Source organism: Callospermophilus lateralis, chromosome 3 (assembly GCF_048772815.1).
Source record: "Callospermophilus lateralis isolate mCalLat2 chromosome 3, mCalLat2.hap1, whole genome shotgun sequence".
Lineage (NCBI taxonomy): Eukaryota > Metazoa > Chordata > Mammalia > Rodentia > Sciuridae > Callospermophilus > Callospermophilus lateralis.
In genome coordinates, this window is record NC_135307.1 from 193,915,772 (window position 1) to 193,941,638 (window position 25,867).

The 25,867-nt window shown below is 56.8% G+C and overlaps 1 protein-coding gene across 2 annotated transcripts; it reads right to left on the reverse strand.

Annotated features, from left to right (window-relative positions):
* Positions 1–12,943: 12,943 nt before the first annotated feature.
* Cd40 (CD40 molecule) lies at positions 12,944–23,851 on the reverse strand. 2 transcript variants are annotated; one of them, XM_076849195.1, is made up of 9 exons: positions 23,747–23,851; positions 20,454–20,532; positions 20,032–20,157; positions 19,661–19,807; positions 19,270–19,363; positions 16,512–16,573; positions 14,888–14,974; positions 14,760–14,788; positions 12,944–14,292 (listed from the first exon to the last, which is right to left on the reverse strand). In XM_076849195.1, the coding sequence occupies exons 1-9, from the start codon at positions 23,795–23,797 to the stop codon at positions 14,125–14,127; spliced, it is 843 nt and encodes a 280-aa protein (XP_076705310.1). In that variant the 5' UTR covers positions 23,798–23,851; the 3' UTR covers positions 12,944–14,124. The 2 variants fall into 2 exon arrangements, with proteins under 2 accessions (XP_076705310.1, XP_076705309.1); XM_076849194.1 differs by having other exon boundaries at positions 14,876–14,974.
* Between the last annotated feature and the right edge of the window lie 2,016 nt (positions 23,852–25,867).

Here is a 25,867-nt window from a genome sequence, read left to right on the forward strand (position 1 = left end):
AGAGACAGAGCCTGGCGCACTACAGGCGCTAAAACACAAACACACACAATAGCTTTTATAAAGCACTGACTATTGTCAGGTGTGGGATACATGCATTAACTCACTTAATCATTATAATAACCCTGGGTGCTGTTATCATTATTACCTCCAAATTTCTGAGGAAGTCTGAGGCACAGAGAGGTGAGGTAACTTGCCCAAGGTCACCCAGGCAGAACATGGTACAGCCTGGATTTAGGGGGTTTTTGGGGGGGAGGTGCTAGGGATTGAACCCAGGGCCTCTTAACCACTGAGCCACATCCTTCAGCCTTTTTTAATTTTTATTTTGAGACAGGGTCTCTCTGAGTTGCTTAGGGCCTCACTAAATTGCTGAGGCTGGCTTTGAACTTGTGATCCTCCTGTCTCAGCCTCCCAAGCTATTGGGTTTACAGGTGGGTACCACCGCACCCAGCTAGAGTCCGGATTTGAATGTGGGTGGTGTAAGTCCAGACCTCTGGCTCTCATCTCCCAGGTGTTCCTGGAGATTATTTGGAATTTAAAAAGGAAGGCAAGAAAGGAAGGGCAGACCAGAAAATGCTTTACTCAACTCTCTCCCCCAGCACCTAACACAGTGTTTGGCAAACATTAGGTGCTCAATAAGTGTGTATTAAATGAATGTTTCCTCATCGTAGGCATAAGGGGCCTTGAGGATCGAGAGCTGACCGTGGTCATCTCTGTAGAGCTGCCGCTATCCCATTCTGCGTGAATTAGGAAAACGTGCCCCCTCTGGGCAGGCGCAATCCCGTGGATTTGGCTTGGCAAGCTAAAGGCACCATTTCACAAAGGGAAAAAAGTCCCCTCCTCTGGCGCCCGCCATCCCAGGTTGACAAGTGGAGCTTCCCAGGGACGTGCCTTTGTGCAGCCCACAACCTGAGGGAGTGTCCACGGACATCCTCTCTGGCTCAGCAATGGACCTGAACATGCCACGGGCGTTGTGTTTGTTGAATGACTATTTGCCGGTATTTGCATCTCTCCTACTTTTCTGCTCCACTCGCGCCGGTGTGAGCCCCAGGAGAGCGGTCGGTGGAGGAGCCACCACTGGGTGTGATGCGGCCACGGTGCCGGTGCCGACGGGGGAGTTTTCAGACATAAGAGGGACAGACAGGGTCAGGCATAATTGGTAAATATTTGTCTATCTAATCAGAGGGCCTTTTAATTAGCAATTTCAGCCTCGCAACCGGTTTATTTATTTTTTTCCTTTCTGCGGGAAGTCAATTAGATGTAACAGATGGAGGAGGACACGGGGTTCCCTCGTCTCCCACCATCTGTCCCGTCCCACCCCCCCCCAGCTGTGCCCGCACCTCATTGGTGGAGCTGCCTGCCAGTTGCCAGAAGAGGGTGGGCCTAGGGGACGGCTGACCAGGGGCAGGTCCCTGACCCCAGGGAGGCCTCCCCGGGGCGCCCGTCTCCCTACCTCTCAGGCTGATCCCGGTCACACCGCTGACTCCAGGCCTCCGAGCCTTTGCCCTGGGCCCTCCTCTTCCTGCGTGACCGAGAGCCGGCAGCTCAGGCCCCATGCCCTTCTGCGGCTTCCACCGGGCTGCCCTGGGCCCATCCGGAAGGACCCGGCTAGTTCTGCAGACCGCTGCAGTGTCAGCGCGGGGCGTAAGGGAGGTGTCCTGGCCCCTGGGAGGGTGTGACACTCGGGAGTCACCCGCTCCTCTGCTCTTTGGCCGAGCTCCGCGCTGGCCCCGGACGCCCCAGGAGTCCCCAGGTCCTGGACTCTCGATGACACAGTTAAGCAGGGGGGACGCGCAGCTCAACCCGTGCGTTGGAACAGCATCTACCGCGACACAGCAGTGGACAGCATAAAGTCCGCGTCTTCTCTGATAGGGGGAGTCAGACGGACGGAGGGTTGACCCAGGGACAGTCCGAGATTCCAAACAGGAGCCGCCATAGCGGGTGCCGCGCGGAGGCCAGCCTGGCTCTGCGCGCCCAGCTTCCCTGGCACAGCCTGCAAGCGCCCATCACAGGCCGAGTGCCCAGTCCTTCATGGCCGGTCCCGCCTCCCACCTACACCCCAACCCCACCGGCCCCTCTGAGGGCCCCCAGCCGCTGGGCTGTCTGGCGGCGTCACCACACAGGTCCCTGGGACTGGGCGCTCTCCTCTGATTTCCTGGCCGCGCTGACGCCTTTCTGGGGAAGCTGCCGGTTGCCAGGTCCCTCCACTGCCCCCCGCTGGCCAGCCTGGTTATTGCAGGACACAGCGATCCCCTGCCATCCGGAGCCGCCCACCTCCGCCCTGCCTCCTGCGCTGTGTTGCCAGATGCCAGGCCCTGCAGGGCACCGGCCCCGCCCAGGTGCCCTGTGCTGACCGGGTTGAATTCAATCAGGTGGAGAAGGGGGAAGGGGCTCCCCAGGCAGGGCCCAAAATTTGCAAAGACCAGGCAGCTTGAGAGGGTCTGGGCTTTTTCCTGGTAAGCCCACAAACCAGCTGGTGTCCCTCACCGTCCCCTTCTGTGGCTTCACCAGAGAGCCCTGTGTGCCTTCACTGTTGATCATTTAAAGACCAACATGTTTGTTTTGTTTTGTTTTGTTTTGACTTTTTAAAAATAATACCTTTGTTGAGATGTCATTCATGTAGCATAAAATTCACCCTTTTAAAATATGATTCAGTGGGTTTCGCTCTGCTGGACAATTTCACAACATTCCTATGGCCCATCCTAGACACCACCACCCCCACCCCCCCACCCCCCCCACCCCCGCCCCGTGGTCACCCTCCCAAACCCTGTGCCCACGCCTGATGCTCCCCTTGCTTCTCTCTCCCTGGCAACCTTGAACTATTTTTATTTCTGTGGATTTACATATTCTGGACATTTCATTTGAATGGCGTCCACAATACGTGACCTTTGGTGCTGGTTCTCTCTGTTAGCATACTGTTCTCAAGATGCACCATGATACACACTTTCCTCCTTTTTATCACCAAAAAATATTCCGGCGGATGTGCACACACAGAGACGTTTATCAATTGATGGATATTTGAGTTCTTCCTACTTTCAGACTGTTTTGATTAACGCTATAAATATTCCCCTACAGGTCTTCCCGAAGATATAAGGTTCATTTCTTGGGTATGCACCTGGGAGAGCTCGTGGGTCAGACAGTAACCCACAGGTGGCCTTTTTTGAGGACCTGCCAAACTATATCCAAAGTGGTTGCTGCATTCCACAAAATCCCACCAACAGCTCTGAGCATCTCAGTGCCCCCCCCATACTTGTTATTAAGGGTCTGCCTTTTTAAAATGTCCGCCATTCCAGTGCAATGACACCACGTGGTGGTTTGAAGTGGTATCTTGTGGTTCTGATTTGCATTTCCCTAAAGATCAATGATGTTGAACATCTTTTTTGTGTGCTGATGGGTGATCTTCTTTAGAGAAATGTCTGTTTAAATCCTCTGCTCATTTTTTAATTGCATTTGTCTTTTAATTGTTGAGTTGTAAGTGTTCTTTATATGTTCCAGATAAAAGTCTCTAATCAGATCCTTTTCACTTTATTCTTTTTTTTTTTTTTTTCTTTTCTGTACTGAGGATCGAATCCAGGGCCTTGATCATGCTAGGCAAGTGCTCTACCATGGAGCTGCCTCCCCAGCCCCTTTTTGCTTTATTGTTACAGGGAAATCTCATATCACAAACTCAGATGGGAAAACTTGCTACCTGTCATGCCAAGGGAATAGCAAAACTAAATGCAATTCACTGATTCAATCAAAAAATCACAATCATCTCCTATAAGCCAGACACCATTCCTGGCACTGAGGACACAGCAATGAGCGAGGCAGGTCACATCCCTGCGTCAATGCTGCGCATAAAGGTGGGGGGATGCAAAACCCAAAGAAAGAAAACAAATTGAAAAATGCCAGGCTCCACAGAGCTAGACGGAAGTGTGTGGCGGTGACTGTCCTATGGCTGATCAGGGAAGGCTTCTTGGAGGAGGCAACCCTTGAGCAGACAGCTAGGACACAAGAAGGTGCCGTGCTCCCGGGATCAAGGGGAATGAAATGGAGCTGAGCTCAGTAGTTCAAGGCCAAAAGGGCAGCCACGCGGACAAGGGGGGAAGTTAAATAGGATGAAATGGGAGAAACAGGCCGAGGAACACCAAGCCACGCGGGGCCTGTGAACCTGAGGCTCAGATTTGTCGGGGGGCACCGAGGAATGCCCTCTGAGAGCTCGAGGCCTTGTGGTCTGATTAATCTTTTTTAAAGCCCCCACCCCCAGCTGCTGTGCCGGAGGCAGCAAGCCCAGCAGAGCGGCCCTTGCAACATGCAGATGGGGGGACCAGGCAGCTGGGACGGCCCGGAAGAAACAGAGAGAAGTGGCCTTTTCAGAATGTCCCTCTGCAGGCCGCCTTGACAGGGTGGCTGGCTGGTTGGAGGCGAAAGGCCGGGAGTGAGAAGAAGCAGGAGAGCCCCTAGAAGCTTGAGCACCTGCAGGGACAGGGACAGCCAGGGGACAGCAGGGGTGGGGGAGCACGGGCTCCACTGGGGATCTTTCGTTTAGGGACAGCTGTTGGACAGCCACATGGAGACGTCGAGAAGGCAGCTGGAGAATTCTGAGTCTGGAGAGACGCCTGGGAACACCCAGGGGTGTGGAGCCACAAGACCAGACGGAGCCCCCGGATGAGAAGGGCTCGGCAGAACCTGACCACACGCCCCCTCCAGCCACAAAGGAGAGACCCCCAGAAGACCCTGGGGCAGCCAGGGAAGCCAGGTGGACACAAGAGACAGGAGCCAGAGAGAGAGAGAGAGAGAGAGAGAGAGAGAGGGAGGGAGAGAGGCTGTGAGGAGGAGGCGGTGGCAGAAGTCAGAGTTACTGGGCTCCAGCCAGACGCAGCTGTTGGCCAGCGGCTCTGAGCTGCCCTGGCCTCCCTTCACAAGACCCGCAGGATGGCCTCCTGGGCATTGAGAGAGATCTGGGAAGTCCCGGGGGACCCAGCTGATGTGCCACCTAAGGCTGTCCCCAGCCTCCACGGGGTTCTCCCGGCACACCTTGAGGGGCCAAGGGGAGTCACTGGGGCTGCAGACGAGGGGAGGGAGGGGCTAGGTTAAAGGCGGGAAAGGCGGGCAGGAGGCCAGGGACCCGAACCCCTCTCCACGTCCAGCCCCGCGCCGACCCCTGCTTTCCTCCCCGTCCTCCCGTCCTCCCCGTCCACCTCCTCCCCACTCCCTGACCTCCACACCCTCATCCTGGCTCACTCTGTTCCCTCAGGACACAGAGCTGGCCTGCACGGCACGTTCCCCAGGGCCCGGCACCCTTCCTGGCACTTCCCGCGTGGTGCTCGCCCAATGCCCACGGTCTTCCAGTGAGAAAGGGAGGCACAGAGAAGTTCAGCAAGTGGTCCAAAGTCACAGAGCAAGTAAACCAGGGAGCTGGATTCCAACCCAGGAGCTCTGACTCAAGTCCACAACCTCCTGCCCAGCAAGGCACCCCTCCCCAGGGGCCACTGCCCGCCTACCTCCAGTGACAGGCACTCTGTCAACTCCCGGGTCAATCTGCTTTGTTGGCTGGGTGGATTTGTAAGGATTTTTCGTTTGGGGTGTTTTTTATCTGTCTTCTTGTACCTTCTCCTCACCTGGGGAGTGGGGAGGGGGCACTCAGACGGGACTCTGAAGCCAAGCAGGGGCTGGGAGCAGCTAGTGGCAGAGCACTTGCCTACGAGGCCTGAGGCCCAGGGCCAATCCCCAGCGCTGGAAATGAAACAAAGCAAAACAGAAAGTTCAAAGCCAGGCAGACTGAACCAGTGGCTGTGTGGCCTTGAGTGAGTTGTTCCGCCTCTCTGGGCACCTTTCCCTCATCTGTGAACCTGGCCAGTGACAGAGCGCGTCTGTGCTGTGAGGATTATGTGGCAGGTGCGTGGCCCACTGCCAGGCCCACGGCGAGTTCTGGACAAGTGACAGGGGAACACCCACTTAGGAGGGGGACCTTTCCGTCCCTCAAGGTCCTGGGCCCAGGTCCTCAGCCCCAGCTCTGCTCCAGCCTGCCCCATCCCTGTGCCCTCGATGCCTGGCTGCCTGCCCTCCTGTGGCCCAGGTAAGCCAGCTGCACCTGCTCCCTCCTAATCAAGACGCCAGGCCCCCACCCACGGCCTCCTGCAGCGCCCACAGGCTCCTGGCTGATTCCTCTTCCTCAATCAGTGCTCTTGTGGCCTCTCAGCTGATTGCCCCTTTGTTCCCTGCCAGGCTGCCGCCTCTGGAAGTTGCCCAGCCTCACCCACCTCCAGGGCGCAGCGCGACCCAGGCCGCCCCGGGTGCAGGCAGCCTGCCCACCCGGCTCCGAAGGTGGGCGTGCCGGGCCTGCAGGTTTGGGGGTTGGTGGGAGGCGACCCGAAGGTGCACAAACAAAACCATCAGGAGCGTGTGGGTGGGCACCTACATGCACACATGCTTGTTTCCAGAAACACGTGCTCACCCAGAGCACGCTCTCAAGAAATCAACACACGTGACTAGGAAACAAAGCCATCTCACGCTTCTTTGAAAAGACAGCCACACTCCCCAGGAGCCACGCACCTCCAGCGGGTGCCCTGCCCCGCCAGCCTGGGCTTCAACTCTCACCGCCGCCCCCCAAGTCCTCGCGCATCTCCTGCCCAAGGCCAGCCGGAGCGGGCACAGGAAGAGGGCAAACCTCACTTCCAGAGCGGCCACCCACCGGCTGAGCCCGGGCTGCACTCAGACGCCCACCCACAGCATCAATCGGTGCTCACGGGGTGGTCACCCGCCCTGGTCCACCCCCAAAGTCACGGGTCCCTTCCTGGGAAGGTGAAGGTCCTGGGCCAGGGTGGGCCGGGGAAGGCCAGTGCTGCCCAGTGGCTCCAGCAGAGCCCTGGATGCTCAGGGGACCTCACGGCCGTGGTTAAGGGCTGGCCTTGCTCAGGAGGCCGATGATCACATCCCCGCCAGCTGGCTGCGTCCACTTCCAGCTCAGTGCCCAGGGCAAGGGGTCTCCCGGGAGCACCGATGGCAGCAGCAGGCTCTGCGCTCTGGGCTTAGGGATGCGCTGTGGGCCTGTCCTCTGATTCTGCCTGAAGCCAGCCATCTGCGGGGGCCCAGGGGAGGAGAGGGGACCCAGGGCCGTGGGGAGCACTGGCACACGGATGCCCCCAGCCTCAGCACAGATCCTCCTCCTCCCCAGGTCCTCTCCTCCTTCCCACTGGGCACAGCAGGGGCCTCCAGGGACCCTGCCTCTCTGCGGCCTTTAGACTGGTGCTGGCCGTGATGAGGACGTGAGGCAGGACTCTGACCCTGTCCCCACCCCGCCTTGCCCTGGAGGCAGCCCTCCCCTCCTCCCCTGCCCCGGTCCCGGCAGCCGGCCAGCTGTCTGGCCCTGGGCGTCTGGAGCCCAGGAAACTCGGACCCGTCACAAGAGTCCTGTTGGGTAGGGGCTCCAAGGAGAGTCGGGGCACAGACCCCGCACTGACCCGCACCCACCCCGAGACCTCAGGGTGGAAAGGCAGCAGCAGAGTCCCCTCCCTGGATCTCAGCCGAGGGCAGTGGCCGTGATCCCCACACACGTCTGCACCCCCTTCCTCGCAGCCCACACCCGTGGCCCCCAAGTCCCTCCATCATCTCTACAGATTTATTTCACCGTGATTTCATTTCATCCCGGCTCCAAAAAGATGGATCGGCTGGTGAGGTGACCGGGGAATCGGTGCTGGGCTCATAGATTTGCTGCCCTCCATGAAGCTCCCACGAAGTCCCCTGCACTTGAGGGCTGGGGGAGGAGGGGCGGTGAGGGTGACAGGGCGACCGTCCATCTCTTCCTGCCACCTTCACTGGGGGGCAGCTTGGAAAGCCTGGGAAAGGGGGGCTGCTCTCTCCTGCTCTTCTCCACCTTTGTTACTAACAAGGCTATTTGTCACTTGGCTGCCAGGGCGACCCGCCTTCCCCCGCCCCTCATCAGCCCCAGCAGGAGGCTAGACAGCCACCAGCTGAGTGGGCACTGGAGCTGGCTGGGCAGCCAGGGAGCAGCAAGCAGAGGAGGACCCCACTTCCCTCCTCTGGCTGGTCAGCAGGGGGCGTTGTGCTGGGCAGGTCTGGGAGACATGCAGGCAGCTGGCTCCTTTCAGGAGAGAAAACCTACCAACATGCACATCTAACAAGCACACACACACAGAGAGAATAGTAGCACGCCCACTTTAACACCTGCAAGAGCTGGGAGACAGGAGCATGGAACCTGGAATACAGGAAAGCCAAAAATTGGATGCTACCTCTGCTTGTGGTCTTGGATCACTTACTCAACCTCCCTGAGCTACCCTGCTCAGCTGTAAGGGACCTCATGGTTTCCCTTGTGGAAACCTCAAAGGATTTTGTTGGGTTCAAATGAGATAATGTGGGAGAAGTTCCTGACACAAAAATGGCATCTAGAATTGTGATCACTATGCCCAGCCCCACCTACCACCCCTCCCCCTCACACAATCCACTCTCTGTGTCTCTCTGCAGCCCGATCCCCCACCTTCCGGATCTGAATGATCCCTAACTGAGCTCTCACCTCTAACCTCCAGGAGACGCTCAGAATCGGGCAGCCCGGAGCCGCCTGGACCCCACTCCAGGTCTTCTCCCTTGCTGTGCCCCATATCCCTGGACACCTGCGCCGGCCCACCGGTCACCTCCCTAAGGCTCTCCCCACAGTCACAGGTGAGGCTGGAGCTTGGCGGTCCTTTGGGATGGTTGGGAGAGGAGGAGAACGGATGCCACAGACCACGCCGATGGAAGCCGAGGGGGACTCTCGAAGGGCAGGGAAATTTTATTTCACCCTCCTAAGGGAGGCCTGCGTGACTCTAGGGTCCGGAACTCTGAGCTTTGCATGGGGACCAAACTGAGCCCCAGCCGTGTCCCCTCCCGACAGCCGGATCTTGGATGAACTGAGGCTGTCCCCTCCACGCCTGTTTCCCTTGCCTGACGTAACAGGCCTGGAGAGGAGCTGGGCGTCCAGCCCTCAGCACAGGCCTGGCCCAGGCACGGCTTGGGACTGGAGGGTTTCCTCCCCGGAGCAGCTGGGTCCCTGGCTCAGGTGGGACCATGGTGGCTTGCCACCCCACCCTCACACCTCCCCGGGCCCTCCCAGTCCATATTAAACCCCAGCCCTCTGCCTGGTGATTTCCCTCCGTCCCCCGCCCACGTGGACCCTTCCCTGGGGTCCTCCAATTAGACTCACAGAGGGTCCCTTTCCCCTCCAGGGATAGGAGGGAGGAGAGGCTCGGCCCGTCTGTCTCCTCACTCCTGCCTGATTAGCATTCCGGGGAGAGCCGGCTCTGCAGGCCCGGGATTGGTTTGCCAGCCGGCCAGTTCCCTGTCTCCCCAGTTCAGAGTGAGTAATCTGTCCCTCCCAGGCCCATTTAAGGGAGTGAATAATTAGTTACATTCAATTAGGCCTCTCGCTGCTCCGGTGGCTCCTGCCTGCCTCACTTGGGGGGACAGGCTGGCTAATGAGACGGCACACTTCCGACAGAGGGAGGTGGGGGCGAGCCGCCACCAACCCCCGCCACCAACCCCCGGAGGGAGAGGGGCCTCCTGGACGTCCTGCAGTACCGGACTCCTGCGACACCATGGAATCTGTGCAATGATTAAAAAACATGTTGTCAATCTATATTTATAGGCACATAGAGATGTCCGCTCCACTGCTAAGCAAAGAAGGCTGCTTACCAAACAGTGCATATGATAATATCCCAAGTTTAAAAAACGTTTTTGGTATGGAACACAAGTCTGGAGGGACCATGCCCTGTGGTTGGCAGGGGCGGTGGGAGGCTTCCAGGTGGTCGTATTTGCAGCCCTGTCTGTTGCATGGACGGGGTGTCGGTGCACAGCGGGACGTTTAAAATCAGCCATAACAACAGCACTTGTTGGAAAGAGAGCAGGGATGAGGTGGAAGAGCTGGGGATGGGAAAGGAGGTGGTAGGAGAAGGGGCCAGGAGGGGAGCCCAGGACCAGGCAGATGATGCCTGGGAGAGAGGGAGTCCTGGGGGACGAGGAGACAGGAACTAGCTGGGGGCCAAGGCCAGTGTGATTGCCAGCCAGCAAGCTGAGGCGGAGAGCCCCAGGGACAGAGAAGGAAGGTACAGAACAGGGATGTCCCTGTAACTGGCCCACTGGGCCGAAGCTTGCTGCACCCCACCCCATCAGCACTGCTGCGTGTGCCAGGGGAGTCCCCGGCACGAGCTCCTCCCGTCATCCAGAACCACAGCATGGGAGGCTTTCTCTCTTGCTTTGGTACAAATTAAAACTGCATCTCTCCACCCCCACAGGCTGGTTGGTGATTTTCTAACTAGAGTCGCTCTGGGGAGAGAAATCCTAGCGGGCAGAGTCGTTAATACCTTCTGCCACCCAAGGATGGGCTGCAGGGTCTGAAGGCTCCCAGATGGGAGCTGGAGCTTCAGGGACTGATCATGGATTAGAGCGCCTTGGCGTCCAGCAGGCCCTCTCAAGCAAGTCCCTCCGCCTGCACTTCAATGCCCTAGACCCTGCCCCCTGCAGAGGATGCAGCCTAAACCCCCAGGGACTCACAGCCTGGGGTGTCCTGCCTGACCTGGCTCTGGACCCTCTAGGGCCTCAGTTCCCCAAATGTAAAACAAAGGAGTGAGACAATGAAACTCCCAGTCTTTCAACCAACCCTTTGTCACATGTTTCCTGGGTGTTCACTGAGTCTGTTTCTGCAAATTGTGGAATTGGTAACATTTAACTGTCGGGAGATTTCACCTAAAAATCTGGATTCGCAGCAAGGTACAGACTCATTCCTTCAGGTAAGGACTGGAAAGAGCGGACAGACGCTTCCCCAAGGACGGCCCTAGTGTCTGCCACACCAGTCCTGGCCCTGCCAGCCTCCCTCCCTCTGGCTCTGGAGACAGCTGCTCTGCTGTGTTTCTTCATGGGCCGGGACAGTCACACTGTCTGAATGACCTGTTGGCACCGGTTTCCTCACTCACAGAGGGGCAAAAATCCTGGGCTTTCAAGTGCACCGGGTTAGGTCCAAATCTCAGCCTGAGCTCATCTGTAAAACGGGTATGGCGGGAGGCCAGGCCTCCCCGGGCGGTGCTGTCCACCACGGCAACTCGGGAGAGGGCCCAAGGTGCTCAGGCAGCACGCTCTCCGCAGGAGCTCCGTCCTGTCGCAGTGCCGGGGTCCTGACCTAGGAGGAGGAACACACTAGGGACCTCGTCCACGTCTGTGAAAGAAAGGAGTTCACGGACAGGATGAGCCCTGGGGGGTGGACGGAAGAGCGGCTCCGCCGACGGAGGCAGGACCCCAGCCCCCGGGCACCGAGGCAGGACCCCAGCCCCCGCACCGGGGCGTGGGCGGAGCCTGCGTCAGCGCAGCCACCTGCGCTCCGGCCGCCAGCGACGCCAGGCCTTCGGACGTTACCTTGGCGCCACCTGCCGGCTGATGCGTGCCTCACAGCCCTCCCCGCATCTGCGGCCAGGACCGACCCGGCTCCTGGGGGGTTGGTCCTCTCCACCGTTCAGAACTGGCAGAACCCGTAGGGAACCAACCAGCCCTTCATGACACATCTGGGGGAGATGTCCAGACCAGAGAGTCATTTTCCAGAGGCTGCACAGAAAACTCCTGACCAAGTTCCATTAGAATTAGAACCAGAATTTGCAGGAGCTGCCAAGGATAACTTCTTCCCTTTGTCGAGACACCAAGACACACCGACTTCCCCCACAAAAGACGAGGGTCGGGCACAGGCAGTGTGCTGGGAAACTGAACCCAGGGAACAGTGGTGGAGTGGGGAAGGGACACCAGGAAGGGACCAGCAGGGCGCCTACTGTGGGTACCTGCAACCCCATCCCCCTAGAGAGCCCCGGAAGCTGTGCAGGACACACCTCAGGTTTGTCCCTTCTGAGGGAAGGAATGTGGGTGTTTACCCTTCACCTCTGAACCCTGACTGGCTGCGTGTGTCCACCAGGTCATTAACTCTCCCGGCTACAGCCTGCCCGGCCTACGTCACACCAAGCCGTCTTCAAGAGCAGGGTCCCAGGTGCCGGCAGTAGGAACCCGGCCATGTATACAGCATTGTGAAGGCCCAGGGCGGTGGCTCTCAAAGGGTGAGCCTGGACCAACGGCAGCAGTAACCCCTGGGAAATTGTCAGAAACGCAAATTCCTCATCACCGGTGTCCCTGGCTTCCCAAGCCTTACAGGTGCTTCTGGTACTGTGGAGAACCTCTGGCCTAGGAGGGGACGTCAGAGGCCCCAGCAGCTACAAGTGTCACCACCAGTTCCCAGACAAGGAACCCAGAAAGTGAAGGGGACTCACCCAAGATCTCGTGCACATAGGTGGCAGGCAGGAGTCTGTTTCTGGTGGCCACACCACCACACAGAAGTGAGGCCACTAGCATTTGGGCCCTGGGCGGGCGATGAAGATCAGGACCAAGCCCCCCTGCGTCCACTCTGCCACTGAGCTCTGCTTTCCAAACCAAGACTCTCCCTCCACCTGGTGCCTCCAAATGGCTCTTGAGGCTCTTCTAGGAAGGCTGCCCAGCCAGGTGCCCCTCTCCTGGCTCCCACCTGCCCTCAGAGCCTCCCTGGGGACAAGCCCTCTCCATCCCAACCCCCATCAGAACATGTGAGCCAAAAGGACACATGGGAGCAATCCAAAGCCGTTTCTTACTGGGGAAGGAAGAGGGCCCCGGTTCGCCCCCACTAGGAGACAGCCAGGCTCTGCCCAGCCCTCTGCTCTACACTCCACTTTTCTTGTCCCCACCATCCCCCCTCCCCTCTGCTCCCATTCCATCTGCTGCTCCTCCTGGCTAGGCTCCCCCTCAGTTGGCACAGCAGGAAAAGAGAGCAGGAAGGTTTATTTTTATCCTGAGATACTGCTGGGGAGGAAGGGGCACCATCTGACCTGGAGACAGCAGCTCCTGTGATGGGAGACCAGGACCTCCCTGGAAGGAGCTACAGAGGTAGCTGCAGAGAGCAGGCAGAGCTGGGGGAAGCTCTGGACCAACAGGGGGTAGGGTCTGAGCTCCCTGTGTGTCCACAGGCAAATGACTGCACCTCTCTGGGCCTCTGTTTCCATCTCTGAAAGAGGAGGGAGGCAGACCCTCCTGGCCTCCAAAGGCTTTTGTTTTGTTGTTTTGTTTGGGACCATGAATCAAATGGGAAGAACGTCTTGCAAACTTGGATGCCAAACACAAGCACACTCGGAACCTACCCTGGAGGGGCAGCAGCCTGGGGATGTTCTTACTTATCCTCTGAAAATGCCCTCATTCTGTGAGCCTGGCAGCAAATTAAACAGCTCCTGTCACCCGGCATGTCCACCCCCGTTTTTCTTTTTACATGTTTGATGGGTTTTTTAATTACATAAGCATTATGTGAATTCATTCTCCTTTTGGGAAAAAAAAAAAAAAATGAGGCATCAGGGGAGAGCCAAACCTTCCCCAGCGCAAACATGACCAGGTCTGTGAGTTTGGGTTTCTGGGTTTCCTTCCAGAACCCTTGTTCTACCTACAGATATGATGCATACTGTATCTATGCAGAGACTCCCAGTATCCTCCTGGATCTTGATGCTGTCTGTTGCACACACAGTAGGTGCAGTGTCTGCATGGCTGTACTCTGTTGCGTATCCTGTTGTTACAGGTGTGTCCACTGAAAAGATCTTTGTGTCTATCCTCCCACAACCTCTTTTGTCTTTTCATTGGGCCGTGTTTTGGAGACCCTGTTGTATAAATACAGTACCATTTTATTTACCAGTCCCTGCTGATGGACAGGGAAGTGGTCTCCAGTCGTTCACAACCACGTACAAAAAAAAAGCCGCAATGGACACACGTGTATAAGCCTCCTGGGCGCGTGGAAGCCACACGACACGTCTCTGGGTGCCAGGCTGCTCCGCTGGGCTGGAGGCTTGATGGGTGTCACCGTCTCCCCTTGGGCCCCCAGAGTTTTCCCTCCATCTCCAAAAGCAAAGCAAGTTGTGCAACTGGAGGAGCCCAGGTGTGCGGCGGGAGTCTCTGAGGGCACCGTGGGCTCCTCTGAGTGCAGAGGTGGAGGCCGAGGGGGCTGTGCCCGGTCGGCGTCATCCCCTTGGCCCCACGCTGTCACCACTGCAGCAGCTCCCAGCTCTCGGCCAGGTGTCCTGGACCTGTGCAGCCGCGTCCCAAGCAGGCGCAGCCTCACTGCCTCTCCTGCACGGCCACGCGGCTCTCCTTGCCGTCCTCCTGGGTGACCGGCTGGCAGCCATGTAAGGTCTCCTGCACTGGAGCCGCAGGAGATGGAGCAACATCATCCAGAAAAATAATCTCCACAGGATCTTGCCCCTGAGCCTTAGGAAAATGGACGGCCTGGGAAGGAAGGTGTGAAGTCACCCCGCAGCCTGTCCCCGGGAAGCAGAGGCTCTCCCCAAGCCCTTTCCCCTTTCCCAGGGGTCAGGGCTGATTCCTTGGGTGTCTCCTGCCCCCTGGTGGCCACACTGAGGGTACCAAGAAGCTTCCAGAGCAAGAGCCAGTGGATTCAAGGAGCTACCACATCAGGCCCAGCTCCAAGATCCCAAGGCGTGGTTCCCCTGGGGTGAGCGCCCGGCAAGGGGTGCAGGATTTGGCCAGTGGTGCCAGGTTCCATGAGGAGGTCAGCTCTGGAGGTGACAGGCTGGGACTGAGTAAGTGGACTGAGGAAGCAAGGCTGGAACATGGCGGGGGTCGGGGAGCCTGTTCTGCCCCCCACTGACCGCAATGACAGACCCTGAGCAGGTTTTCCTGCCCCACAGGCAACAAAATCTTTCTTGCCCAAATTCTGTCCCGGGGTGACCTACCTTGTCCTTGGGCTTCTTGAGCACTTTCCCTAGAGGAGAGAGAGAAGGGTGTGAGCCGGGAGGCCAGACCAAGCCACCAGGGACGCGACACCTCCTCCCTCGGCCCCTCCACCCACCTGGGGACTCACGGATGTAGAGTGACACCAGGAAGATGGCCAGCAGGAGGACCCCTACGATGGGGATCACCACCAGGGCTCTCGTCCGACTCTGGAAACCTAGAGCAACCAGACTTCAGCAGGCTCCCCGCACAGCTCCCCCGCCCCCAGGCCCAGGGCCGCACCCAAACCCTCCACTGTCTGAACTCGTGACATCAGAGGTCTCAAACACGGGTCCCTTGAGGAAACGTGGCTGGCAGGTGTCTTTAGGGTGATGAGCACATTGTTTTTATCTCATCACCCTAAATATGCTTTAAGATATTGGCCAACATTCTTTACTGAGGACATTCCATATTAAAAGCCTGGATATCTGGCCTCCTACAAAATGGGGAGATCAGGGCCCCGTGAGCCAGTGTCCCCATCTGACAGCATCAGTTGGAACTGTATAGCAGCGGGCTCTCCGGCTTCCTGGCACCCTACCCCCTGCCCATCGCGGAGATCCAGCGTCATTCATGTCTAGACCGTTGTTCTTCTTATAGAAAAGGCAAGAGGGAAATCAAGTGTTTCTTGTTCCTCAGCCTCTATTTTAAGTGGCAAATGAAAGACCAAGAGGCAGGAGCTCTGATACAGAGAAGGAATCAGACAAAATTTACAGGTACACCGGCCGACTCAGGGATCAAGATAAGTACTGGTTTGATGCCACAATTTTCAAGTCATCGGTGGACACCAAGAGAGCAAACAACGGCCCACAGTACAGCCACCTGTTTTTTAAATAAAGTTTTATTGGAACCAGGGCCAAGCGTAGGGTAATGTGAGGAAGGCGGGGTCTTGCAAATGCAGGGTCAGATCCTGCCTTTATTTAAAATTTTGTTATTTTATTTATCACAAATTTTTTGGATTCATTTTGGTTTTTATAATATTGTGACAAGGAGTTGGAGCTATAGCTCAGCAGAAGAGCACTTGCCTCACACATTAAGGCCCTGGGTTCGATTCTCAGCACCACATATAAATAAAAAAAATTAAATAAAGGTCCATCAACAACTAAAAAAAACTAATAAAAAAATTATTGCATCAAAACGCTTTATCTTGGTTACGGCATTGATGGCACTCTCTTGAACACTTGGCTCAGGCCAAGTGCCGCATCACCCCATTCTACTCCCAGCCCTGCCAAGAGGAAGTCGAGAAAAAGCAAAGACGGTGTGCTTTTCTCACCCCTGACCTCCGACCCTCACTAACATGACCTGCCCAGTCCCTGTAGTTATCTGAATTGGTGATCTGTGCTGTAAGCCAACCTTCTCATTCTTAAATCAAAACCGAGGCCAACAGGGGACAATGTCACTGTGTGCCAGGAGATGAAGTAAGGGGTGGCAGAATCACATTCACGGAGCACCTCCATAGTGCAAGAACCCAGGCCAGGCACCTACACCGACCTACTGAGAGAGGTGCACTTGTTGTCCCATTTTACAGATGAAGAAACTGAGGCTCAGAGAGGGGAAGCAACTTGCCCAGGCTCCCACAATAAAGGGCAGAGCTGGGATACCACACCCCCAAAGTGCCTCCTCCTCTCCCTTTGTCCCCCCCTTCCTCCCTGCTGGTGTCTCGGGCCTCAGCCGCCCCTTCAGTCCCCACAGCTGCCAGGGCCCACTCCAGGACTCACCACAGATAGCATCAGTCACGTTGGTCCCTGGCTGGCGCTCCACCAGGTCTTTGGTCTCACAGCTGTGCAGACACATGTGCACACACATATGGGCACGCAGACACACACAGAGAGAGAGAGAGAGAGAGAGAGAGAGAGAGAGAGAGAGATGGTAAGTCTCCCAGCCATCAGCATCCAACCCCAGCGGAGGGCAGTCAAGTGCAGGCTCACAGAGCTCACACTCCCCCAACAGCCCATCCGGCTTATCCTGGGAAGGACACAGACTGTTCTTATGCACCTCACAGGGGCAAAGGAAAGACGCCCGCATGTCTTGAAGGAGTGGTGAACAGTGGAGTCAATAATGAGCGCCAGCCCTGGAATACTGATAAAGTGGGCACCCAGAGGCGGCATCCACAATGGCTGCAGGGGAGAGATGCTGAGCTGAGTTTAAGGAAGGGTTTCTCAGCCTTGGCACCAGTGACCTCCTGGCTGGATAATCCCGGGTGCGTATGGGGGGGCGGTCCTGAGCATGGTAAGACGTTTAGCAGCATCCTTGGGCTCTACCCACTGGATACGAGTAGCTCCCCCTCCCCAGTGGTGACAGAAAGGTGTCCAGACACGGCCCAGGTCCCACAGGGAGCAAATCTGCGCCTGGCTGAGATGCTGTGGCTTAAGAAAGGTTTGCAGAAAGGCTTCCCTGTAGGAGGAGATCTGAGAGGACCTGAGGATGGGAAGTCTGGAGCCGCAGTGCATTCCAGCCAAGCAGACAGGGCCGAGGGGGGAGACCAGGCAGCTGGCACGTGGGGTGGCGCTGGGGAGCCACAGGAAGACAGAGCTGACAGCCAGGCATGAGGGTGTGACTGGATGCAGCATCCAACACATAACCCACTGAGTGAGCCGCAGCTGACCAGCAGCTCAGAGGAGGGATGGCAAAAGAGTGGCCAGCCAGGAGGCATGGCGAGAGCCTCGATATGAGATGAGACCTGGTCCCAGGGAGTCCCAGCAGGAGAGGGGACCGATGGACAGGAAAGGACATTGCAAAGGAAAATCCGCTGAAGGCAGGAGAAAGAGAGCAGCTCAGGACAGAGCGCGTCCTCTGGTCGTGCGGGAGGAGCGCTGCAGCGCCTACACACTCTCAGGCTTTGTCAGAGGAAGGTCATTCCATTTCTCAGGGGAGGACAAGGCTCGGAGGGGTGAGCTGCAGGTGCATCACTCGACCTGCGCAGGAGCTCCAGGACAGCAGCAGGACTTACCAGGAAAGACCAAGGGAGCCTGCCCCACAGCAGGCACACTCCAGGCACAGGGGCTGGGGGCTGGGGCTGGGAAAGGCCCCGTCTCTCCATTTAAGGAGTTGCAGTCCACCGGGAACGGCAGGCAGGAAGCAGGGCATACGTGGTGGGCCACAAAAAATAAAAGGGGGGCTGGGGTGTGGCTCAGCGGTAGGGCACCTGCCTAGCCTGTGTGAGGCCCTGGGTTCCATCCCCAGCCCCACAAACAAAAATAAAGAAAAGGAGAGACAGGGAGTGTGTGCTTATTTACTTGTTCATGCACAGGATCTCTGGAAGGACCCTCAAGACACAGAGGCTGCCTCCGGGGAGAACTGGGAGGCTGGGGGGAGGATTATCACCGTGGGCCCCTTGGTACTGTCTGTCCCATGAGCCCGTGTTACCCATTTTTTAAAATTAGTTGTAAAAAATTAATGCTGCGTGTGTTTAAGTGTATTCCAGGCAGAAGAGTCTAAGCCAACAGAATAAATCGTGTCCTCGGGGGGACTACAGACGGCACGATGCAGCCTGGCAGGGACAGGAGGTCAGGAAAGGCCACGTAAATGTGGTGCGGAAGAGTCTGTGTTTCCTGTCGCAGGCAGGAGAGCCACCAAGAACCCTGAAGTGGGGAACAGCATGACCCAGAGGAACTGGGAGTCCACTTTAGCAAGTGGGGGGAGCCAGGGGGGGACAGGGCTCAGTGGTGGAGCACTGCCCGGCCTGTGGGAGGCAAGTTCAGTCCCCAGCCCTGAAAAATAAGTAAATAAATAAAAAATGAATAAAAGAGAAAGAGAAGCAGCGGAAGAGGAGACACGAGCGGGGGACCAGTGGACGCGAAGGTATCAGCAGATGACAGTGACGAGGCTCAAACTAAAGTGATGGCTCGGGAGAGAGCAGGGAGAACCGGGCCAGAGGGACAGGACCTGGGGGCCAAATTTGGAGCTGGAGGTAAGGAGGGAGTCGCCAGGGGCAACTATCCAGAGCCACACGCAGCGGACCCTCTCCCCCAGGGGAGGGGAGCGGGCGGCGGGGCCATCTGGACAGAGTTGGAGAAGCCGGTGAGTCACTGCCGAGAAGCGAACACCCAGCCGTTGGACAGGACGGTCTGGGACCCAGGGGATAGATCCAAACAGGGGACGTTGCTTGGCGACCATCCGAGGGAGATGGGAGTTGAGGATCCCAAGAGATGGCCCAGGAAAGGTGGCCGAGTGGTCAGAGAGCCCAGAACACGGCAGGGAGAGCACTGAAGGAGCAGGAAAAGGAGGGGGCAGAAGGGGGCACCGAAGGAGGTGTCCCCACTCCCCAAGAAGGGCACTTCAAGGAGATGAAGAGGCCAAGAGCGCCTGTCACTCGAAGAGAGCAAGACAAGAAAACCCTGGAAGCCCCCGGGGCTGGCCGTGGGGCCGCACGGGGCGGTTTCATAACACCGAGGAGGTGGGGAGCCGGGACAGAAGGACGGCGGCTGGAGAGACGGAGGCAGGGCCTGGGCTCCCCTCGGGGTGAGTCCTTAATACCTTGTCCAGGGGTGACACTTTTCAAAAGCAGATGACACATTGGAGAAGAAGCCGACTGGGCAGGGTTCACAGATGGTATCAGAAGTCCCTGTACCTGAGAGCGGGTGGGGAGGGGACATGAAACATCACCGCGGACTACCTGTCTGGCTCTCAGGGGAGCCAGTAGAGAGCTGCCCCTGACAGTGCAGCCCAGATTGGCCCTGCTGCCTCCCGGGCACATACCCACGGCAGGAGGCAGCTGGCAGAAGTCCCTGCTCACTGCAGCGGAAACCCATCTAGTTGAAGTCTCCCTTTCCCCCGCCTCTGGAGCTGGGTCCACTGCCCACCTCCTGCCATCTGGCCCCCAGCTCCTCTCCCCTACCTCCAGAGCCGTCCCACACAGACCACTTACCAAGCTGCTTGACTCCAAACCCAGGGCCACACAAGGTGTGTAGGGCACAGCTCTCGCAGGCGCCACTGGTGCAGTGCCGGCCTTCCTCGCAGGCGCAGAGGGTGTCTGTTTCTGTGCTGCCCTCTCTCTCGACTCGGAGCCCGAGATCTGAGCACAGTGGGCAGGGAGGTGGGAACCTGCCCCGCCAGGTGGGAGTCCCACTCCTCACCTCAGTGTTCTTAACCCTCTTCCCAGCGCAGTCAGCAATGACCACCCGGGACCACCCTGACTCCAACCAATCAGAACAGGCCCTGGCTACTAGAACCAAAGTGGCTGCCTTGTCAGAAACACCCGCCGGGTTCCCACGTGTCCCCTCCCCCGAGCCCACGCACTGGGGTCGCAGTATCTGTGCTCGTGACAGCGTCTGTCTCTGTTCCAGGTGTCCGAAAACTCGCCCTTACTGCAAGGCAGGCACTGGGTGTCGGTGAGCTGGGCGCAGTCGTTCACCAGCTTCTCTCCTGGAAGACAGCAGGCAATGGGGCAGTGATGGCCCGCGGGACCCTGATCTCAACAGGATCGGGCCGGGCTTGCAGGTGGGGGCTTAAAGGTGACCCTTCTGGTGGAGAGATGGAAGAGAGAGGACCCCAGGTTGGAGTCGGCCGAGGTTTACCAGGCAACCAGGACATTCCGACGGCAGGGCCGGGGAGGGACACGGTTGCTTCAGAGGCCAGTTTAGCGTTAGTACATGGGCTCTGCATCTGCCACGAAACCAAGAGGCATCCCACAGTCGGACGGACTGAGGGTGGCGTCTCACCTGGTCGGCACTTATTACAGCACTGATTGTTTAGGAGATACTGGTTTTCTCTGCATTCAGTGGGTGGCTCTGGGTAGACCTAAAAACAAAATCATCTTCAAGTTTCTGCTGTCACCTCCTTGGCAGGAGGGTTAAAAATCAGCCCAGACAGAAGCTAACCCTGATATGTGAAAGGCCAAGGTTCGTCGTCGCAGATTAAAATGCACACAGAGATAGCAGTGACAAAGATGAAGCACTTTACTGCAAGCTGGCTCTAGCTTATATAGAAAGTGAGAGTCAGTTATCTTAAACCAGGAAGCTCCTGGGGCCAATCATAGTAAAGGTCAGGTCATCACCTAGGGTGCACGCACGTGCATAAAATTCATGGGGGGCACGAGCTGTCCACGATCACGGAAGATGGGAATTGGAAGACCAATTAGAAAATTTTCAAAATAACTTGTTATCTGCCCGCTGGCAACTTGCCTGCCGCCATGTTGCATTAGGGGCTCCTTATCTGAAAGGCCCGGGGAGTTCTAGCCACCCACTGGCAATTTGCCTGCCGCCATGTTTGAAAGGCCCAGGGAGTTCTCAGGGAGACTCCTGACAATATGGAAATCCAAAACAGAAAAGGAAGCCTGCATAGTACTGGGTGTTTGTCTTTAACTAAACGGTCAACTGATCTGAGTTTCAAAGTACCCAGAGAATCATTCTGGCCTTTTACAAAGCAACAGCTCTGGAAACAACTGAACAGACCTGCTTGACTCCTGAGTCTTTCCTCCTCCCAAAGACTCAACAGGTGGGAGGACTCCCATACCTCCCAGGGAGTCCTGAGGTTGGCGGGCTTCAGAGGACCCCAGTCCTGGGTGGGCTACAGAGTCCCTAGCCTCCTCGCATCCTTCCCACCTCCAAGACCTGCAGGGTTTCTCCCCCCAACTCTGCATTTCGCTCACCTCACCCCTCCCTCACAAGACGCTAGGATTGCAAAGCTGGAAGAACAGACTCCGATTCTTTCATTTTACAGATGGCGAAGTGGATCACCAGAGAGACCTGGGTCACTTGCGCCCAGGATCCCACAGGGGCAGAACCCACAGGTTGCAATATACCTTCTCTCCACCGGCTGTGTTTTACCTGCACCGTTTCTACCATGCACCACCCATGATACTCATTGCTTCTTACTAATTTAAATATAGTTCTTTTGAATGCAAACCTCATGTCATTGCCGTCAGAGAACCAGTATCACTTCTCATAAATAAAAGGAAACCCTAAAAATAAATTTGACAGAAATAAAACAATGCTATTAAACCCCAGGTGGTTGCTTTACTAGCTAAAGGCCCTCTGTCCTAGGATTGCTCTTGGTTTTAGTTAAGAAGGAGGATTAGCAAGCCTCCGAGAGGCATTACTATATTTCAGCTTCAGAGACTTCTTCCTGGTGGTGGTGGGGGGGGGATTTTTAAAAGAACTATAAAGAGTCTATATTTAGTTCTATATCCATGTGCTCCCTAAAACCATCCCACACTTTGGGAACAGGCAGGGAAAAGAGGATAGGTTTGAGAATCAGACAGCTTTAGGCTGTGGATTTTATAATACATACTAGTTATTTTGGTTCTCTTAGCCTCCCTTTCCTGGCTTTCAAGATGGGAGTAATGACACCTGCTGTGCAGGTTGGGCTGTGAAGATGAGAAAGAACACGTGTACATAGCGTCGTGCCTAGCCCATAGTAGGTGCTCCTTAAACGGCACTTTTACCCACCATCTGCTTGGATGCCCAGTACCCTGGCTCACTGTCTGTCCAGGATCTATCTGATCAGCAGCTGCACTCAACTTGGGTTGCTGAGAAAACTACTTTCAAAAATATGTGTCTTATCCAAAATTGGGAAGGAAATGGAAAAGGCTACCACTCCCAACCAGAAGCCCCCACCAGTGAACACAGACCTTCCTACCACGCTCCCTGAGCAATGAAACTCCTTGATGCCACCTTCAAACAAAAATTCATATGCAGGTTCTACCGGTATGTGCCTATGAGACTTTTGGCAAGACAATTCCCCTTTCCGAACTTCAATTTGCACAATTTGTATAATGGGGAGTTGAGAAAAGTCAGGTGGAGAATACACTTAGCATCTTTCTGGGAGCTCCATACACAGGAAGACCTTGATGAATAGCCCCTGCTATTGTCCAGCCCCTACCTGGAGGCCAAATGAAGGGTCAGGGAGCGTACTGCTCTTGAGAAGCCTTGACCACCCCTGCTCTTCCTGCGCCCTGCCCACCCTCTCCAGTTCCACCCTCCTGACCTCCCTGCTCCCTAAGAGCCATTGTTTAGATTGAAAATGAAACCTTGGGACCAAAGCAGCTTCCCCCTCACAACGTCTTCCCCTGCTGCTGGGTCATTCCTGTCCAGACCTCACTGCAGAATCTAAGAGTCCCTGAAAGTAGGGGGCAGCCAGAGGGGCTGGGATGAGAGGGCCAGGTACTCGGGGAATTCCCAGGCTCCAGAATGAGGAACTACAAAAATACATTTTAAACCAAAAGTGAACCAAGTGTGAGCTTCTGAAAACCCCGGAGATGGGCTTGGTTGGGTCTAGCCCTTCTGGTGCCTGGAGAATCCCCTGCTGGTCCTCTCACCCTCTTGGGTCCCAGGAACTGTTTATCTCCCCAGGGGTCCCCTAGGTCATCTCAGATTCAAGAGGTAGAGGCATACATAGACCCTTCTAGGTTGTCTCTCCGGGATAAGGGGGCGGCGTAAAAACACCTTGCCTCCTCCAAAGGTACCTGGTCCTCTGCACCAACCCTTGTTTCCGCCAGATGCCCTGGAAGAAAGCAGCCCCAACTGGCAAGGAAGTGATAACCACTAGGGCTGGCCTCTGTCCACAGTGGGAAAAGGCAGGGAAGGGACAGGAAACCCGCCCCTTCCCTTGGCCGGCCTCCTCTCCCGCCCTCTGGAACCCCTCCAGTTCCCGCGGCCGGCCCCGGAGGCAAGCCGGACCCAGCCCTTGGATCGGATGAAAGCCGGGGCTCCCTCCGCCCCAACCCTTCCACGCAGTCTAGGCGCGTTTGTGCGGGCAGTGCCCCCCTCGGCGCCTTCGGCGGGCCACCCCGGAGCCCCACCCCGGAGGCGAGGGGCTGCCCACCTCTCCTTCAGCCCCGATCGGGGTACCTGGCCCGCTCCCCCACTCCCTCCTGCTCCCTGGGGTCACACTCCCTCGGGTCGCACTCCCCGCCCCTAGATCAGGGGCCTCTTCCCCGAGGTCTTGCTTCTCCTTCCCTCCCATTCTGCACCCTAAAACCTGAAGCCCGTCGGGTGGGGCGCGGACTACTTACGGAGGTCCAGATGCAGCCCCACAGCACGCACTGCAGAGGTAGCCGGACCATGGCGAGGCCAGACGCCGACCGCGGGCACGGGTCCTCGTGCGCCGCGTCCAGTAACTCCCCGGCCCAGCCTGTGCCCCGCCCAGGAAAGGGGCGGGATCTTCGAGGACCAATCGCGGCCAGCCGGGGACGGTGCCCCTGGCTACTCACCATTCGGGGTTTCCCCCAGGGCATTCCCAGGAGTCTAATTCCCTCCGGGAGTTTAGGGGCGCTCCTCCCCCGGTAGAGGAGGTGTCCCCAAGGAGAGCCCTTCCTCTCGTCCCCAGGACCCCAAAAGCCACGGACAGGCGGGCTGGGAGCCAGCTGCGTCCAAGGGAAGAAGGGAGAGGAGGGGTCCCAGTGGGTGATGGGGGTCGCCACCAAGACCTCCCGGGTTCTCCCCGCGCTACCTGTGGGAATCCCGGCAGAACCGAAAGCATCCCCGCCCCCCGGGATAGAGAGACTTGCGGAAGTTCCCCCACCATCATCACCCCAGAAAACGGGAAGGCCACAGCTGGAGGACGGGAAACAGTTTCAGGGAAACGGGTTTCCCAATCCAGTTTCTCTCTCTTTCAAAGGAAATCCCCTTGCGTGGGCGCAGGCCCCAGCGTCCCCATCCACCCATCCATGCACCCCTGCCTCCAGCTCCTGGAGACAGGCACTTGTGAAACGTGGATCAGCCTTGAAAATGTTAAAAGACCCGAGGCCTCCGTGCGCCTTCACTTCCCGAGTCCCCGTCCCCTTTCCCCAAGCCATTCTGGAACCTATGGCACCAAGGATCACGGGGTTCTGGTCCAGGGAGCGTCACGGACGCACTGAGTTCCGAGAGCCTCTGTTTTCTCCCCAGGAAACCTGAGTAGCTTGAACCCGGAATGACGCCCTCTGAGCTCTGAAGTTCTTGGCTACACAGATTGCGAGACCGGGAGCGAGGGAGCCGCTGTCTCCACTCCCCTGGCTTTTGCCGTGAAGGGCACCTTTGCAGCCTTGTGAAACCTCTGTCGTCTATCACCTCCGCCACTGTCCTAATTCAGAAGCTCGTCACCTTTCATCTGGACTGTGCTAACAATCTCACTCATTTGGGGACTACTTGTTGAGCACCGACGACATCCCAGGAGACAATTCCCCCTTTCCTTCCCCACCCCACCCCGCCCCCACACTGTGGCCAATCCCTTGGTAAACTCCACATCTGATCGGTTGGGGCCCTTTCCTGTTTAAGTACCTCTTTGGGTTCCCCTGTTCCTTTCGGGGTGATCCGAATTGCTTAGCCTGTTGGATCAAACCCTTCCCTGCTCAGTCCCAACCTCTCCAACCATGATCAATTTCTGCTCTGTCCTTCCCGGAACACTGGCTTCAAGCCATGTCCCTCCTGTCCCCAGTTCCCAAATACACAGTTACTTTTCCTTACCGTTTTCTCACCCTGTCTTGCACCTTCCTTCTGTCCCTTCCCCTTTGTAGGAAACCCATTTATTGTGGTCTCCTCTTAGGTCTTCCCCCAAGTTCCTGAAACAGAGGTGTTACTCCACCCCATCCTGCCTGCCCGCATCCCACAGCAGTTAGTGGCCAAGTCATGGTCCCTCTGCCTGGTCTCACTTAGTTGTGAACTTCCAAGGGTGGGGCCAGATCTGTCCAGTTCTGGGCACCAAATAGGACTCCAGTTTGTCCAATGAATAAAGAAATGAGTCAGCAGGTTCAGAATTTCTGGTCCTCCACAAAAAGGCGCGGGGAGGGGGGGACACAAAGCTACTAACACGGATCTCAAGCTTCAGTGGCCCCTGGATAGAAAGGATGAAAACCAGAGAGGAAAAGGCCAGCAACACGAGTCGGGACCCTCAGGTCTTCATTAAAGGCACCAAACATGCAGGATAATCAGAAGATTAAAATATCTTTTCCTTTTTGACCCCCTTTGGAAAAAAAAAAAAAAAACCCACAGTGTTAATTCCTTTGGGAGGGGGGCATTACTATAATAACTTCAGCCATTACTTATTCCTTATTTGCTTGATTCTGAAATTGGGCCCTTCAGGAAACTGCCTGGGGAAGCAAGTATACAGAATTAAAACATTAATTATATTATATAAAACATATCATAGCAGCAAT